At 32.0% G+C, this 19122-nt stretch overlaps 1 protein-coding gene across 2 annotated transcripts; it reads left to right on the top strand.

Moving 5' to 3' along the window:
• Positions 1–7688: 7688 nt before the first annotated feature.
• Positions 7689–19002, top strand: LOC114310985 (adenine phosphoribosyltransferase 5). Of its 2 annotated transcripts, none has more exons than XM_028257075.2 (7): positions 7689–8051; positions 8203–8313; positions 15017–15109; positions 15701–15850; positions 15968–16026; positions 17050–17122; positions 18735–19002. In XM_028257075.2, exons 1-6 carry the CDS (start codon positions 7961–7963, stop codon positions 17119–17121), a joined length of 576 nt encoding a protein of 191 aa, XP_028112876.2. In that variant the 5' UTR covers positions 7689–7960; the 3' UTR covers position 17122; positions 18735–19002. The 2 variants fall into 2 exon arrangements, with proteins under 2 accessions (XP_028112876.2, XP_028112878.2); XM_028257077.2 differs by having other exon boundaries at positions 7733–8051; positions 18726–18772.
• The last annotated feature ends 120 nt before the right edge of the window (positions 19003–19122 follow it).

Here is a 19122-nt window from a genome sequence, read left to right as displayed (position 1 = left end):
ATGCCTTAGTATTACTAGGATTTATTCTAAGAATGCCTAATCTCATATCAAGGGGCAGAGCAATTCAGCTTGCCCTCGAGATCCACTAAGCACCATAGCTTGGCTAAGGAATCCTAAAGTTAAATAAACAACCAACTTGTCTCTTGTTGAGCAAAATCCTTTGGGCAAGGAATCTAAAAATTGGACAAACCACCAACTTGCCTCTTGTTGAGCAAAATTCGCTCGGCCAGGAGTTCCGAACTTGGACAAACCACCAACTTGCCTCTGGTCGAGCAAAATCTGCTCAGCTAGGAATCTCAAAGTTGGAATAACGCTTCAACTTACTTCGCCGAGCAAAAACTAACTCGGCAAATAATTTCAAAATTGGAAAGACCCTTCAACTTACTTCGCCGAGCAAAACCAGCTCGGCAAATATTTTCAAAGTTAGAAAAAACCCTCCAACTTACTTCACTGAGCAAAACGCAGCTCGACAAAGCTTTTCAAAGTTAAAAAAACCCTCTAAACTTACTTCACCAAGCAAATTAGCTCGGTAAAACTTTTCAAAGTTAGAAAAACCCACCGACGTACTTCACAAAGCAAAACCTAGCTCGACAAAGCATTTCAAAATTGGAAAAACCCTCCAACTTACTTCGCCGAGCAAAACCCAGCTCGTTAAAGTTTTTCAAAGTTGGAAAAACCCTGCAACTTACTTCGCCGAGCAAACCAGCTCAGTAAGGAATTAAATTTTTAATCAAGGGGTAACGTAATTCATCTTGCTCACATAATCTATAAAACATATTTGACCAAAATAACGGTCTCCATCCTGGTTCGGTGGCATATTTAACCAAAATAACGATCTCCATCCACATTCGATATAAAAATTCATGTTCTTGAAATAATAAAAATTCGATATAATATCTGATCTCCATAACTTCGTGGTCGCAATAATAGTGCATAAACTCCTTGCTCCGTAAATAGTAAAAATCAGATATAGTAATTGCTAATAATATCTCCAAGCTTAATGCATAAAATTCATACTCTGTGTATAACAAAAGTCCGGCATAATAACTGATAATAATATCTTCATGCTTAGAATAATAACACATAAAATTCATCCTCTATAGATAATAAAAATTTGGCATGATATATAAAAATCTCTCCATGCCGGAAAAATAATACGCCAAAAATCCATAATTCTCAAATAATAAAAATCCGACATACACAATAAAAATATTTCTATGTTTAGAATAATAATTTATAAAATCCACACCGATAATGAAAATCTAACATAATAACTTATAATAATATCTCTATGGTCAAAATAATAACACATTAAAATTCATACTCCGCAAATAATAAACTCAGCATAATACATAAAATTCCATGCATTCTTGAACGCAAGATTCATATTCGGCACAAAATTGGCATATCATAAATACATACATCGGCTATAAAGCCTCTACCTTTTTGTAGGAGCCGGTGAATCATATTTCAATTTATTTAGCACTAGCAGATTGTGCAAGTAATGCGTATATAATTTAAATAATTAATAAAAAATTTAATACCACAATATGTATGTTATTTTAAGTGATAAGTATATTCTTAATAAAATTTAAGATTTTGAGTTCAAAATTTTCTCACACTATATATAATATTTTTTTTTATTTTAATATATATAAAGTTACCACGTAACATAAGGAGAAAATTTTATTAAATCAATATAAACTTTCACTTAATAATAGTATAGTATAGATATTTGGAATCATCCACTCCTCTTGGCCTCATATTTTGGTTTGACCAAGTCACCACAAAATCTTTCATGGCAATATATCACTACTACAAGAATTTTCCTTGCTTGAGTTGTGTCAATCCTTTTATGTATGCAAACAACTTTACACCGAGTCCAAAAGCAACTCGAGAAAACGAGAATGCAAGCATGTAGGGACAAAATCTTCAAACTGGTTGCATGTGACTTTGCAAAGGTCACTTTTCTTAATATCCGCATAGACACGTTAATTATACTTCTATACGACGAAATAACAAATCTTTAACAGAGCCTTAATCGATGATGCCCAGTATAAAGCAGTGGCTTAAATCCATCTAGATTCGGAAGCATATTTGTACAAGAACATTGTATTTGTTTGGTTGCTGATCCTAGCGTAGTCTATAATTCGTTGAAAACAACCAATATCATGAACAAAGCCCTCTTAAGAAAGTTTACCATGCTATATTAATTATTTTTGTTGAATTTCATTGATTCCCACCAATAGCGTCAATTGTACGTACGGATATAAAAAAATATGAGTATTTAATGATAAAGAAATCTAATAAAGAAGATGATTTGAATTATCATACGATCGCCATCTACAATCCAATGAAGAAGATGACTTGAATCACCTCGCGATCACCATTTACAAGACAAAACATCCTCAGTCGTAGTCGAACGTATGGGGTATGGAATGTCGTCTATTTATAATATCCAGTGACTTGCTTAATAAGTAGTTTAAATATTCTAAGAATTTCTATCTCAAATAATCTTGTTTCGTACTTGAAGATTTCATCTCTTAATGAGTTTTGCAAAATATAAAATATTAATAAAATATTTCATAAAAATTTAACAATTATTATATACGTCATAATTCATAATTATGTCATGTGACACTATTAAAATCCACATAATTTATGTGATTATTTTTATTCCTTCTCAGGCGGGATCATGTTTCGTATTTGATAATTTTTTTAAAAGTGACAGGTATGATCTCAGTAGAGTCATCCTTTACTTGATTGTGTGAAATTACCTCCCACAATATCTTACATAAATTTCCACTTATTTAATAAAATATTGTAATTAAACAAGGATATTGAGACCTTTTTTCCGAAACTTCACAATCTTTTTTGAATCTCAATCATTGATAGTACGGATCTTATATATACATGAGTGGGTCCCACACATACATCACTGAATGAGATCAAAGAGAGTTGTGAGAGTTCTAAAAAAACAGAGTCCTACGCATTTTTGTAAAATTAAATAGTTATCTTTTACCTTATTATTACACTTATATTATGATTATCTCAAAATTTCACAATCAAAAATTAAATAGTTATTTTTTACCTTATTATTACACTTGGTATTATGATTATCTCAAAATTTTACAATCCAAATAATGAATGATCTCACAATCAATTGACAATGCATATTCGCTGTATGAATAATATTATATACGAAAATGATCCAGAGCTCGAAACTCTACGGCTCGAAATTTTTTTTCCCTTTTCGAGCAAAGGAGCTCTGCACAAACAGAGGGAAGAGGAGAGGAGAAAGAGGGAGAGAAGAGAGGAAGAAGAGAGGAGAAGAGAAAGAGGAAGAGACAGCACCACCGCCGTCGCAGTCGCCTCGCCGCCGTCGTCGCAGCACCACCTCCTCACCTCCTCGCCGATCGTCGCACCACCGCCTCGCCGATCGTCGCAGTCGCAGTCGCAACCCCCTCCTGTCCAGTTCATCGCAGCAGCTAGCTTAGCGCAGCCCCGCCTCCTCCTCCAGCCCGATTTTTATGGCTCCCTCTCCTCCCTCCTTCCTCCTCCTCCCGATCTTCTTCTCCACCCTTCTTCTTCTCCCTTCTTTTTCTTCTTCCTTTTCTTCTTCTTCTTCTCCGTTCTCCTTTTCTGCAAACAACACAGGAAAAAAGAAAAAAAAAAAAAAACGACACCAAAACGACGTCGTTTTGGTGTCGAGCCAACTTCGTACCAAAGAATTTCGAACTACGTAGCGGGGTCGTATTATATAAATAAATAAAAATTTATACATAATTTATATATATGAAATAACGTGATTTATTATAGACATTTCACTTCAAAATAAAAGATTATTAAAAATAAATTTATTTATAATAATAATATTATCACATTATTTTTATGAAAAATTTATATAAATTTTATGTATGAATATATATATATATATATTTTTTGGGGATAGGTGGGCAAGGCACAGTATTTGGATAACCTTGGTCATGAATATCCTCGATCATGCCACGTGGTCCAGCCACAACACGATTAAGTGACTGCCACGTGGCAAGGGGGTGTGGTTTATTAAAAGTGAAAACGAGAACGTTTGGAAATTTGGGACCACAGGCAAATCTTAAAACCGGTCCCGCCACTTGATTCTCTGTTTATCATATAGTGCTTCCTAGCCCCGTTTGGTTTCAACTAAAAAACAAAACAAAAATAAATTCACTCAGTTTGATTTTATGAATTTTAAATATAATTTTTGAATTTTTAATTTTTAATGAATTTTTAAAAATATTTTGATCATTTTTTTTTTAAACCTTTTTTCATCCACTTAATCTAGATACGCTTGCAAAAAAATAAAAATTGTGAATTTTTAAAGGTACAAAAAAAATTACAAAAATTAAGTTAATTTTTTTATTTATTTGAATTATTTTTAAATTTATTCACAAATATTTCACTATTTAAGTACAATCAGATGAACTACCTAAAAAAAAAAAAGTACATTTAGATGAGGTGCATCTACAAAATAAAATAAAATAAGACTAAAATATAAAAAAATTACTAAAAATAAAAAAAAAGACTGAAAAAACTATTTAAAAAAATTTAAAACAAGCAGAGTGATTTATTTTCGGTTAAAAAAATAACAATAAAAAATAAAATAAAATAAAAACTTTAATAATAAAAACAACATTTTTAATATTTGCTAAATGCAGCATTTGTTTGAACAATTATATCCTGAAAATATAGAAGAGTAAAAAATTGTTTAAAAAAATCATTGTTAAACTAGCTCTCATCAAATAACATGCAGAAGCGTTTGAATTCCCTCTAGTCCAACTTCCCAAAATAGCCCTAAGTCAGTATTTGGTTCAAGAATTTGGGTAAGGATTTCGGAAGAAATAAAAAAAAAAAAAAGAATAAAATGTGAATAAAATATATCTACATTTTATTTAATTTCATAAATCTTTATCTATTTCCAAATTTATTAACTAAACACAACCTAACTATGTTGTTTGGGCATATAAAACTCACAACAGATCTATTTCAGTGATTAGTTCTATTCATATCATAGCCCTCTATATGTATAAATCATTTGTAAAATAATTCAAATTAATATGATAATCTAAAGGAATAGCATGTTTTTATCATATTTGTCTTTAAAAGTTAGATAATCTATTTTAAAGTCATACTTATCCATTTGTTAAAACAAATCCAATAAAATATACTGTTATGATTATCAAATTAATTTAATTTTTTTTTATGAATGATCTACAAATGAATCAAATGGTGGGCACCGCAAACCCAAACAATATGATCAAAAGAGAATATATCCTCTCCCAAAAAATAGAAAGAAAATATTCGTTTAACAACTTTTTAATATAAATCAGGATAGGATGAAAAAATTATTAAAAATCACTAAATTTGACTAAAATATATATAATAAGAACTTACTAAAGACAAAAAAAAATAAATAAATACAAAAAACAAAATTTTCAAAAGCTAAACCAAACAAGCTAATAAAACCAAAAAAAATTTGATTTTTATTTTTTTTAATACTTTTGTGTTTTTTTGTTATTTTATTGTAGATTATTTTAAACTAGATGGACATGAAAAGTAAATTGTTTTACACAAATCTATAAAAATTAAAAAAAAAGGACAAAAGATTCTGAAAATGTGACTTTTTTAGCTGTTTCCAACCAGGTCAATTTTCCTGCCCATTTTAATTTTATCATTTTAAAACCTTAAAATTTAATTTTTAATCTATTTTTTTATTTTTTTGATAAAATTTATATATTTGAAATCCTTGGAGATCAACGATGAATATGATTTTTTTTTTTAAAAAAAAAAATCATTATGTTTGTTGTCTTTATGTAATAAAATTCTAATATTTTTAAACAATTCATATTAAAAATTGAGAGATGATTTTTAAAAAAATATTACGAGAGCCAACTATATAAAATTCGACACCTAATTTAAAATTTATGACTAAAAATATTAAATTGAAGGCTCCACAATAAGAAATTTAAAATCTATTTGTTGTAACACAATAAAGGCATTTAAATTTGGTGAAAAAATTTACAAATTTGATGGTGAAGAACAAACTAATTGAGAAGTTGATAAGAAGGCAATGGGCCGAAATGGAATGGACGAAAGACAACAGAAAATATATACATAGACCTTGTTTAGGAAGTTGACTATTTAGTTTTTTTAATTATTTTAGCTTGATTAAGCCTTCATTTGGAAAGTGGGTTGGCTTTTTGATTTTTTTGGCTATTTTAGCCTGGGCTTAAAAGCTTGGTTTGGGAAGGGCTTTTTGACTTTTTGGCTTTTTTAAGTTTTTTTTGTGAGAGAAGAATGTAATGATTATGGGTTGGATGTGATGTTTTGTTTGTTGTGGCTAAAATAGTCTATTTTATTTTTTGTGGCTAGAATAGCCAAAAAAGCCTGCAAACCCACTTGCCAAACACATGCTAAAATATTTATGTTTGGAAAGTTTTCTGTTCTTTTTCTTTTTAATTTATATAATTAATTTGATAATTGTGAGAGAAAAAATAAAATAATTATGGATTGAATGTGATATTTTATTTTATTGATTATTTCAGTATATTTTATCTTTTAATAAATTATTTTAGTTCAATATTCTTTCCAAATAAAGCGCGTGAGAGAGAGAGAGAGAGATTGCATATTTTTATTTCCCAAGTTTGAAGGGAAATATATTTATTTGCTCCATTTGGTAGAGAGAATCTATACTATTGCTGCCAAAGAGGACCATAAGGACAAATTGGGGGTTGGGAGGAGGAGGAAGAAAAGAAAATGTGAAAAGTTGATTTACGACTTCAAAATTTTAAAATTTTGGACCTTAATTATATATAACTAATTTTTCTCCTAAAGAAAGTGGCAATTTATAGTACAACACCTTTACATTCACGGAATTTGTCTAAATGAGGCTATTTCAGTATGAGTTTTCTATTTTGAAAACTCACGGGACAATATATTATTTTAGTAATTTTTTATTTTTTTTAGTTAAAATTTGGAATAAAAAAATTAGTATGTTCAGAATGATTTTTTGATTTTTTACTAAAAAATATAAGAAAAGTAAAGAGAAAATAAAATCTTTAACTTTTTAATATATGTAGTTGGTTTTTTAAATTTTTTAATGACTTTTTGACTTTTGAACTAAAATATTCACTTGCCAAACGAAGTCTAAACATACTTTCTGATATTTTATGAAAAGATATATAAAAAAATAAAAAAATGATGTAAGTCAAATAAGTATATTTAAACAAGGGACTATTTGAGAACATCATAAAAAAAAATTAAAAATCAACTTTTAATTTATTTTGAATCACATTACCTCTTACATGAAAAGTCAAAAAAAATTAAAAAATTAACTCTTAATTATCTTTTCAAAACATCTCTAAATACACTTTTCTAAATAAGTACATTTATATAGCACATGTCAAATAGTTTCTGCTCAAAAAAAAAAAAAAAAATCCCTAATTAAAAAATACTTTTAAAATTTACACAGAAATTACTCCAATTTTTTTAAGTCAAAATTCCTCTGTCACGCATAGAGACAAGAGCCAGGTTTTCCTATCCCTAAATATTTTCGTCCTCTTGTCTAAAATTATTTATAATTATTAAATTATATGAAAATTTAAAAATTTAAAAATATATACAATAATAATTATGAGTGATTTAAGAATGGAGACGATAATATTTAAGGAGAGGGGTTCCTTGTGCCAGAGACAGAGAGAGTGCTTTGGATTGGCCAACAGGGAAAATGTGTATTTATGTCACAATCTGTAGCACATGGAACTATGCAGAGATTTGATATTTACCTTCCTCCTCCTGCTTCTTCTGGAGCCAAGGAAACAAACCCTGTTAGGAACTTGGAAACCAAATATATATATATATATATATAGAGAGAGAGAGAGAGAGAGAGAGAGGGGGAGAGGTTGAGAGAGAAAATCTGAAGATGTTTGCAGTAGAGAATGGACTGAAGGGAGACCCAAGGCTTGATGGCATCTCTGAAGCCATTAGAGTCATTCCTCACTTCCCTAAACCAGGTTTCCTTTTCTTTGTTTTTGTATTTCCCCTTCTTTTTCTTTTCTTTTCTTTTCTTTTCCTTTCTTTTCTTTTTTGTTTTGGTTTTAATGTAGATACATAGCTAGTCACAACACAATTTGACAAAACTTTTTATAATTGTTGTTTTTTTAGGAATAATGTTTCAAGACATAACCACTTTGTTGCTGAACCACAAGGCTTTCAAGGACACTGTTGATATTTTTGTTGATAGGTACAGGTATATGGACATCTCTGTTGTTGCAGGTAATCTCTCTCTCTCTCTCTCTCTCTCTCTCACACACACACACTCACATTTTACTTCTTTTTTTTTTAAATTTAATTTTACTGTTGTCATTTTTTTCACCAAGGATCCTCTAGAGTGTTTTTTTCCTAAAGTTTCCTAAAGTGGTGTATTGTGTAGTTGAAATTTAATGTTGAAAAATTGATGTGACTTGTCATTAAATCTCAACCACACAATGCACCACTCTAGGAAACTTTAGGAAAAAAATACTCTAGAGGATCCTTGCTCCATTTTTTTTCCCTTCTGAATTTAGTTTTACTATTCTCTGGTGCCCATTTATCATACATGCTTTGATATGTCTCTATTTTGGCTAGCCATTAAAAATGTATGTAAATTTCTATTTTCTGATATTTTACCTTTTTCTTTTTGTTTACTGTTAACAAAACAATTTTATTCTTTTTTTTAACCTGGGAATGTACATTTGATATTAGTTGTGTGTTAGGAGGTGAAATAGTAACAATTGAATTTTTTTTTTTTTAAATTATAATTTGAACAAATGGTAAAAGACATTTGTCTTCAACATTAATATATTCGTTGTTGAATGAATAATATATTCAACCGCAACACGAACATTTCCGAATAGACATGAATGCATTTTTGTTGTTGTCTATTTATGGATAATTTTCATTTACACAAGATTTCGAGAGTCATGATGATATTATTTAGGAATGTATTTATCAAAATATTTATGATTCTCATTTTGGACAATTAGCAATCAGTGTGTTTTGTTTGATTTTTTTAGATTAAGTTTTTTGAAAATTGATTTTTTTTTTATTTTCGTGTTTTTTTGTTTTTAGTGAATATTTTTTAAATTTTAAACATTTTTTTTTACTTTTTTTAGATGCACCTTACTTAGATGTATCTAAAAAGGAAAAAATTCGTGAAAAAATATTTTAAAAAATTAATAAATCATAAAAATACAAAAAATATACTGAATTCTTATATTTTTTTGTATTTTTGGTATTTAGTGAATTTTTAAAATATTTTTTTTACATTTTTTTTACTTTTTAGGTGTATTTATGTTAAGTGTGTCTAAAAAGTAAAAAAATTGCTTAAAATATTAAAAAAATTCAATAAAAACAAAAAAATGTGGAAAATAAGAAAGTAGAATTTTTTAAAAAATATTTTTTGAAAAGTGGAAATAAGCAATAATTTTTTTTTTCTTTTTACCTAGATCCATATGCCACAGAAGAGAAGACCGTCATATTAAAAATAATCTCTGTTATCAGAATCTTACGATTTGTGATTTGATTCACGAGTCAATTAATAATTTTTATAATTAATAATTTTTATAAAATCAATACGAATCTATAGATGAATCTATTTTGGAAGTGAATCTTTAGTGAATTACACGATTCACAATCGATTCACGATTCGATTCACTTTTTATGATTCATGTAATTTTTGAAATTATTTTGTCTGACATATTTTCGATTTTTTTTCTCTCTATTTTTTTAGTGAAAATGACATAATACAACTTTTAATAGCGTTTAAAACCAAAATAACCAACATATATACATGATTTGTTTTATTTTAATGATCATAGAGTTTTTAATAGGGGATTCAATCATATTCAGGCAGACCTAATATATTTTTAACATTTTTTTTCATTTTTTTTTCCTCTTTAAAAAATCATAATATATTTTTTAAAAATGTTTAAGAGTAAAGTTATACTATAAATTATCTATTGCTATTTTATTAAATTGAATATTATATGTGTGAGGTTAGTTATGCCTTTTAAAATGTTTTAGGTTTTGAAATAAAATATTTTAAATAATTATTTCTTATTATTTGTTCACTGTTATTTAGAAAAGTATATATGTTTATTGTCTAAATATTAATATCGTTGTTAATTATTTTTACCTTGAAAATTGATAGTTTGTCTATTTGGTTATTATCTTTGTTAAGAATGGTTAATAAGAAATATTTAAAAATAAAAAAAAGTAAGATAGTGATCTTACATATGAATTTTTGTTAACTTCTACTTATTAAACTATTTGATTATCATTCAAAATAATATTTTCATTGATTTAAGTCTAAATATTTCATATTCATAAGATATGTTTAACATCTAAATGTGTAGACATATGTTTTTAAGTAATTTAAAAAAAGTGACTGAATCTTTACGATTCACGATTCAATTTGATTCATGATTTGATAGGAAATCATTTCGATTCACGATACGAATCCCGATTTGACAACTATGAAAAAAATGAATTATTTTGTCGCAAACAAGAGCCAAAAATAAAAAGAATGGGTTCCCCTAGGCTAGATTATATAAATTGTTTCTTTGATCTACTTAAAAAAAGGGGGGTTCCTGTAGAAGGTGAAAACACAGTTGAACTTGAATCCATCTGGATATACATAGTTGTAGAAATTTAATGTATAAAGAGGAATAGAGAGAATTAATTATGTATAGAGAAATAGAGAGAATTGTATTATTGATTGATATCTGTTGTTGTGTTTATTACAAATGGTGAGTGGCTCATTATATAGGAGAGGGTGAGTGTAGTAGGTGAGGAGTAGGTGAGGAGTAGGTGGTGGTAGGTGATGGTAAATTGGTGGTAGGTGATGGTAAATTTTAACAGCCCTCCGCAAACTCAAGGAGGATAGAAACTAATCAACTTGAGTTTGGAGAGAGTAACAAAATAAGAAAATACATAAAATAAAAGAGGATAAGAGACAATGTATGGTCGTGTCAAACCATTGGTGAAGACACTGGATGGTGGTGTCATAACGTTGTAGAGGACACTGTATGGGGGTGTCATAACCATGTAGAGGACACTGTATGGTGGTGTCATAACGGTGTAGAAGACAGTTTATGGGGTCATGTCGGACCGTTGTAGAAGACAGTTTACGGGGTCATGTCGGACCGTTGTAACAGACACTGTTGTGACAGTTGTTGTGACAGTTTACGGAGTCTTGCTGGACCCTTGTAGAAACTAACCGGAATCAATGTCGGGACAGTTTACAGAGTCTTGTCGGACCCATAAAGGAGCTAACCGGAATCAATGTCGGGACAGTTTACAGAGTCTTGTCGGACCCATGAAGGAGCTAACCGGAATTAATGTCGGGACAGTTTACAGAGTCTTGTCGGACCCATAAAGGAGCTAACCGGAATCAATGTCGGGACAGTTTACAGAGTCTTGTCGGACCCTTAAAAAGTCGCACTCTCAAAAGGTGTGCCCAATCTTTCAAAAAGGCGTGCCATCAAAAGACGTGCCATCAAAAGGCGCGCCCATTTTGTCTTCGAGCGCCGAGCGGCGCATGATGCGCGTGTCTGCCTCTTCGTCAGGGTCTTTATAAACTGAGGCGGAGGCTGTGCTTGAGGCAGAAGCGAAGACAAAAAAAACTTTGTGAAAAAACTTCTGAAAAAACTCTTCATTTTCTGAGAGAGATATTCGTTTTCTGAGAGATTGTTTCTAAGAGCTGCAAATCTGGAAACACTCTGTAACCAATCCTTCTCTGAAAAACTCAGCAACCTATAACATGGCCTCTTCTTCCCGTCCAGCTAACCAGAACATGGCCTCCTCTTCCCGTGGGCTGCTTACGCTCTTTCCAGAACTGAATGAGTCCACAAGAGAAATAACTGGTGTGGTGGCCAGTGAACCTCAACCAAACACCTCTGGTTTTGCTCCGTTGAACTTTCCGATGCGGTCGGTGGAGCAAAAAATGGCGGTGCAAACTGACATTGAGGCCAATCAGTATACTCTGAAGTCATGCGTGGAAACCATGACTGCGGTCACAAATTTGTCGCACCGGCTGCAGAGCAGGACAAATGAGGTGCAACAGTTAAACTCCCAGCTGGCTCTGCTCCAACGCATGTATAAGGATGCGCGAGCAGAGATTAGTGTGCTAAATGCGGAAAATAAGGAGCTGAAGCGGAAGGCCACCGTTATGTTCCGATTTGGAAGGCCGCCATATGCTGCAGTGGAGGAGCAAGGAGTAGTGATCATGCCCAGTGGAGTGGGAAACACGGAGGCAACACCGGCAAGGGCCGCCCAGGACGGAGGCAAGAAGAAAAGACCGGCGGCAGAGTAGAGAAGAAAAAATCCCACCTGTGAATGTGGTTGTTTGTTTGTATTTTTTTTTTTTTTTTTTTTTTTTTTTTTTTTTTTTTTTTTTTGTAAAATTGTGATCGGGGTTGATCCCTGAGATGAATAAAATATGGTTTGGTGTGCAAAGCTAGATGGTATGAATGGAATTGGAAAAAGATTAAAAATAAGGTGAAAGAAAAATAAAGAAAGAAATAATAAAAATATATTTGAAATCAAAAATGAAAGATGGGGAAATAAGGAAAGTGGTTTGAAGAAAATAAATAAAAATAATGGAGTTTGAAATCAAACGGAGGAGAGATGATGTTTTTTTTTTTTTATAATAAAAAAAGAGATATATATATATATATAATAAAGAAAGTGGGGAAAGTGGCGGTGGATGCAAAGTGGGTTGGAAAGTGAAAAGATGAGAGAGAGAAGGCATGTGGGTGGTTGTCCATTGTGGAGGACAAACATAGTGGGTTATATTATATTCAGAAAGTTGTCCATTGTGAATGATGGTTTTGATGATGGTGATGGAGGAGTGAGTGTGGAGAGTGAAGGGTATTGAAGAAGAGTGAGGAACGATGGGTCTGTGAGACATATGCTTGTGAGAGAAAAGGAATCTGAAAGAAAGAAGAGATGGGTGTTGTAGCTCTGGCAGATGGATTGGTCTTAGTGAGATCAGACAAGAAACTCGAATTTGATGAAGACGAAGCAGCAGGAACATCCAAAGGCCTCAAATCGGTCCTGAAGTCCCTAATTTCTTCAAGCAAAGGAGCCAAATCAGAATAGATCTGTACAGTCCCTCTTGAAGGCACCTCCAAAACCGGCAGCAGACAACCGTAGCATGTCGCGAACAAGGCGGAGACGTATTGAGCACGGCCAGAGCGGAGAGCTTGACCGAGGGTTCCAATCGATTTCTGGAGATCTGGAAGCAGAGAGAGACCTTCGGAGAAGCTGTGGCCTTGGTGATCGATGGCGTAAGTGGCGAAGCCGGACTTGGCGAAGAGGACGGAGGTGAGCTGAATGAGCCAGCTCGACTCGCCGGTGAACCCGTGGACGACGGCGACTATTCCGATGATCTTCCCCTTGACGCTTTGAAGGAGAAGGACGGCTCAAACAAGTCTGCGATATCGAAATATATCGAATCCAAGTACGGTGACTTGCCAGCAGGGCACACGACTGTGTGAACAGCTTCATTCCTCTGGAATTGGTGATGTACCTCTCTCTCTCATCCTGGCATTACCGTAAGGGATGAGCTCGGAAAATGGAAGACATGAACACGACTGGACATTCAGCACTCCACATGTCAACCTTGGCATCATATTGCTGAAATTGCAGAATTTCTGGGGCCATATACAGTGGAGACCCGCAAACTGTCTCTGCGTGATCATTAGGATGTAAAATTCTTGAGAGACCAAAATCAGCAATCTTTAGCACTGCATCACTGTGAGGGCTTGAAAGCAAAATGTTCTCTGGTTTCAAAGTGAAGGTATATGTTGTGTAGAAAATAAGCGGAATAGGTTGAGGTCCGGCGGGCGGTCAAGGCAAGGTTGCCGCCCGCCGGAAGGCGAAGAACACCAAGATCTTTAACCTATTGCTCTGATACCATGTAGAAATTTAATGTATAAAGAGGAATAGAGAGAATTAATTATGTATAGAGAAATAGAGAGAATTGTATTATTGATTGATATCTGTTGTTGTGTTTATTACAAATGGTGAGTGGCTCATTATATAGGAGAGGGTGAGTGTAGTAGGTGAGGAGTAGGTGAGGAGTAGGTGGTGGTAGGTGATGGTAAATTTTAACAATAGTAGCCCTCTTGCATTTTTTTTTTTATATTTATTTTCGGGTATTGACTTGGTCTTTTTTCGAGGGTCATTGATTTCCAAATTTGACTACTTTTTCCTGGATTCATGTATTTATTTATTTTTAAATCTTGGTTTGTTAATTTATCTTGCATTATGCCATGGTTTTGCTAAATTTAGTTTATGTTCACCAATATATTTTGTGATTTTTATTTGAAAGCATAGCAATCTTTTAAATTGGAATACCTTTGCGAATTTGGATGTATTGTTCCAAGGATTTCTTCCCCTTTTATGAACAAAAATAAAACAATTTTGAATTGTGGTACCCTCTTATGAACAAAAACAATTTTAACCTCGAAAAATATTTGGGGGCCATAAGTGGTTAATTTCTTTACATTTGGGTGATAAAGTGTGCTATGCTACAATTTTCAAAATTTACCTACACTTGCCATTGCTTGCATACTAGCTTAACTTTTTTTCTTATTTTTTCTGATTTTTTTTTTTGGTTAATTTGAAATGAGATTTTATATTTAACCCATAAAAATGAGAAAAGGGTGAGATGTTTTCTGCTAGACATTTGCTGGTTTTAGGTTATTTTTTTCTCAGTTTTTGAAGGATGATTTTTTCTTATTTGGTAGACTCTTTTTTCAATTTCCTACTATGATTGACATGAAAGTCATTAAAAGCATATATGGTTTTCACTAATAAAACTTTGCAGCATTATGATAGTGATCTTTTGGTTAGATAAGAATAAAATTGTTTGTAACTTTTTTTTATCATAGGCTTGACTGAATGATTTCTTATGTCACCGGACTATTTGTAGGAATAGAAGCAAGAGGATTCATGTTTGGGCCATCTATCGCCTTAGCTATTGGCGCAAAGTTTGTTCCATTACGTAAACCAAGAAAGTTACCAGGTAGGCTGCCCATTGCTTGTTGAATTTCAAAGTGTAGTAAGTAGTGCATATATAGAAATTTTTTGAATGTTTGTTCTTTTTCAAAACTGAGAAATCAATGCCACGTAATGCATTTTTACTTGGTTGATTTCGTAAATTCTTGAAGCCAATCTCAAATGAATGATTATTCGGTAGGATGAGATGTAATAGGAAAACGATTCTTGATGGTCTCTATGAGTCATGTGATAGTTGAATTAACTTTCTTCATTGGCTTTCAATCGATAACAACTTCTAGGGCTTACTTTCATCTTCATCATAACTACAGTGGACGCACTTGTTGATACGTTATATTGACTTTTACCCTTTCAATGTGAAGATGTCTAAATCTGCAAACTCTGTCTAGATTTGCACATTCACCACGCCAATTCTGTTTATCAACCAATGTATACATATATTTAAAAAAAAAATGTTCTCTCTCTGTCTCTCTCTCTCTCGACACACATGCATCCCAAAACTACAAATGGATAAAATAAAACTTTACAAATGCTGTTTCTGTAATATTTTGTGCAAATGATTTTTCTTGAACCCTTAAATATGATGAATATGTTGTAGGCGAAGTAATTTCAGAAGCGTATGTTCTCGAGTATGGTACTGATTGTCTAGAGATGCATGTTGATGCTGTTCAGCCCGGGGAACGGGCAGTGATAATTGATGATATAGTAGCTACTGGGGGTACTCTCTCTGCAGCAATTAGACTTCTAGGTAAGTTAAGTCGTGGCCCTTCCATTGGAATTGTCAAATTCGTTCTCTTTTATTGTGTTCTTTTCTACTGTTTATTGAGCTCACAAACCATTGGTGTACTAATTTTCTAATTTGTAGAACGTATGGAGGCTGAGGTGGTCGAATGTGCATGTGTTGTAGGGTTGCCTGAGGTCAAGGTAATTCTTGAACTATTGTGATCTGTGTTTTTAGTGTTTTATCACTTTTTGATGTCGGAACTTGTTTCAAAACCTTCATGTTAACCTCCCTTTCCAAAAGGAAGAGCGTGAAATTCATTTATTATTCATGTGCTATGAGTAGTAAAATGATGACAAGAATGAAACTTTACCTAATGCCATGTTGAATATATATTATTTATTTTTCATGTAATCTTCTTCAATTTCTTATCATATTGTATTTTGATTACCGGAACGAGTGGGTACATGTTGGATATGGTTTTGATGATTGAAACGAGGTCAGAGAGGGCATCTTAGATTTCAAAGTAGCATTTGATCTTATATTAACTAACAACGTATTTAAAAAGAGTGCGAGAGCACACTTATCGTAACTTTTAATTTATTTGAGGCTTATTTGATCCACTCTTAATGGTTCACCATTTTGGGTCCGAACCAAAAAAAGTCATTCAATCTAAGAATATTTTGACATGTGCCTTTTATTTATTTGACCCAGTACAAATATAGAAGAAAATGAAACATATGAGATTTCATTTTTTATTTTAAATTATGATTTTGAGCATGTGAGGTCTCATCAACTTCATTCTTAGGCCCTAAGAAATAATGAACTTTTTCAGCTTTGTCCATTACTGAAGGCATTTGCTTAATAGAAAAATATACATCGTTAAGGGATCCTAAAAACTTGGGGGCCTTCTCAAATACGAGGCCTTAGGCGGTTGTCTAACTCGCCTAATGGACAGGCCACTCCTGAGCATAGTTATTCATCTTGATCAAGTAACATTTTGAGCTCATATATCTATCTCAATTTCAGTAGAATTTGGGGGAAATAATTGCATATTAGTGGAAAACTTTGAAACATTAAAAAGTAAATCTATAAGCTTTTCCATCAAATTGAGATTATTTTATGAAGTTTCCACTTAAATGCAATTTTCCCTGTATTGTAATGGCTCTACCTGTTTGTACCTTCCCTATATATGACTCTCCTTTCAACCATTTGATATCTTTCAGGGACAACAGAGGCTAAACGGAAAGCCACTTTTTATTCTTTTGGAGCCACGGCAAATAGAACATTGTTGTTAAGGTAGAATGCCTTTGTTCTCCCGATCTTAAATCAAGAAAATGCGTTTTTAGAAATCATCGTTGCATGCACATGGAGAATAGTTTGTTGTTGAGAATGAATAATCTCAAGAAAAAGTTTGAATAAACTATAGTACTTCTGAAACCTTTGTTTTACTACTGCTATAGAGGATTAGATGTTTTGAATTCTTTTTGTTCTCGATTGAGATTTTATTCCTTTTCATTTTCTTGTGAAAGTCTATGGATTGATAGCACTTGCATCACTTGTCTTTAAACTTATGTGCCCGGATCTGTGATTGGTTTCTACACAAGCAGAAGAACTAAAAACTAAATATTGAAAACTAAGACAAGAGCCTAACTTGTATTGTTTGTATAGCTATAATGTCCTAAAGTTCTTTGCAACGAGTATATACTTACAATGATTTGAACATTATTTACATTGGTTTTGTACTATCACTATAAGGGGCAACATTGCTACGGTCAAGGTTAGTAATCACAATGGATAAGCAGTGGCATCAGTGACGGACCTAGGATTCGATTAGGGGGGGGGGGGCGCAAAAAAAATATAAAGACAGATTTTAACAGGAAGACAAGTGAGGTTAAATTTAAAAGTAATGGATTTTCATGCAATTAATCCTTGTTATTTTTCATTCTATTAATTGGAAGTAGATAAAATTTTATTTTTGTTAAATATTTTGTATGACGGTAATAATATTTGGTAGTATCATTTATCCTTGAGAATTTTTACATTATTATAGCGAGAAATAATAACTGAGTTAGTGTAAGACAATGCTTGTCAATCTAATTTCATTTATAATTTTTTATTGGCTAAGACACCACATAAAAATTGTGTCAGTATTCCACTTAAGTATTCCACTCTTTATAAAATATTTTAGAACATAATATATTAGAGAGTTGTTATGATGTGCACCCTTAGAAAGGTGCATATCATATACACGTTATCACAATATACGTAATATAACCATAATTTTTTTTTGACATTTTGCATCACAAATAATTCATAACATAATTACAATGACTCATAATTTTCATATTCACTTTAGAGGTGCACATCATAAATTTATTATAAATAAATTTATTACAAAATAACACTAACTATTTTTTAACTTTCATCACAAAAATTCATACATTTTTTATGATATGGGTGTACATGTGACCTTCTCCAATATATTATACAGATAAATATTGTTATTATTTTATAATAAAGAACTATTACAGAGAAAAGTTAAAAACTTGAGCATTAAATGGGAGGGGGGTCACATAAGAGAAGTTGCTAGTATGTTGAGCCAAATTTATACACAACAGCAGAATATTTTGAGTAAAGCGGGGGCTAGGGCACTAATTTGTCTACACATAGTTCCGTCCCTTATTGGCATGATAGAAACTAAACTAGTAAGATAAAAGTGCCATGCAATGAAATGTGGGTCCCATTTAGAGTGAACGCAATGTTGCTAATACTGTATTCTGTGCACTTTTTCATAAAATGAAAAAAAATTATGTTACTCTGGTCACTATTCCTTTTAATTGTTGCAAGTCTGCGTGAAAGTGAAATAAAATTATGTAACACTAATCACGATTCCTTTTAATTGTTGCAGGTCTGCATGGTTAAAGGCGGTGCTTGGGCAAGAATTGGTGAATGTTTTGAATACCAAGTTTACCTTACGAGTGATTTGAGTGGTGAATTCTTCTCCATCCCCCAGTTTCCTATTTTTTATTTTTTATTTTTTTAAACCTTTGGTGATAGTTTTCATTTCATGGACAATTGAATCTTCCCTAAGCTGCTGCTATGTATTCTCCACTTTGCTGTAATTTTTTTTATCTTTTAATTTTGAAATCTACGAGTAGTGAAATTTACCATTATCTGTCATCATTCTACTGAATTTTCACTACCAAAGAGAGCCATTTTGTTTTGGGGGGGCAAAACAAGAGAACCACTTCAATTACACCCACCTTAAAATGTATTTAATTTAGAGCTGCAGCCTA

Source organism: Camellia sinensis, chromosome 11, assembly GCF_055761805.1.
Source record: "Camellia sinensis isolate YWXY chromosome 11, ASM5576180v1, whole genome shotgun sequence".
Lineage (NCBI taxonomy): Eukaryota > Viridiplantae > Streptophyta > Magnoliopsida > Ericales > Theaceae > Camellia > Camellia sinensis.
Note: the sequence above shows the minus strand (reverse complement) of the source record. Positions and strands in the feature narration are given on the sequence as shown.

Excerpts from the sequence above, each read along its gene's own strand:
- LOC114310985 (XM_028257075.2), top strand. The coding sequence starts at position 7,961 with ATGTTTGCAGTAGAGAATGGACTGAAGGGAGACCCAAGGCTTGATGGC. Across the intron at positions 8,314-15,016 it reads GGACATCTCTGTTGTTGCAG|GAATAGAAGCAAGAGGATTC; the intron begins GTAATCTCTCTC and ends GACTATTTGTAG. Across the intron at positions 15,110-15,700 it reads TAAACCAAGAAAGTTACCAG|GCGAAGTAATTTCAGAAGCG; the intron begins GTAGGCTGCCCA and ends AATATGTTGTAG.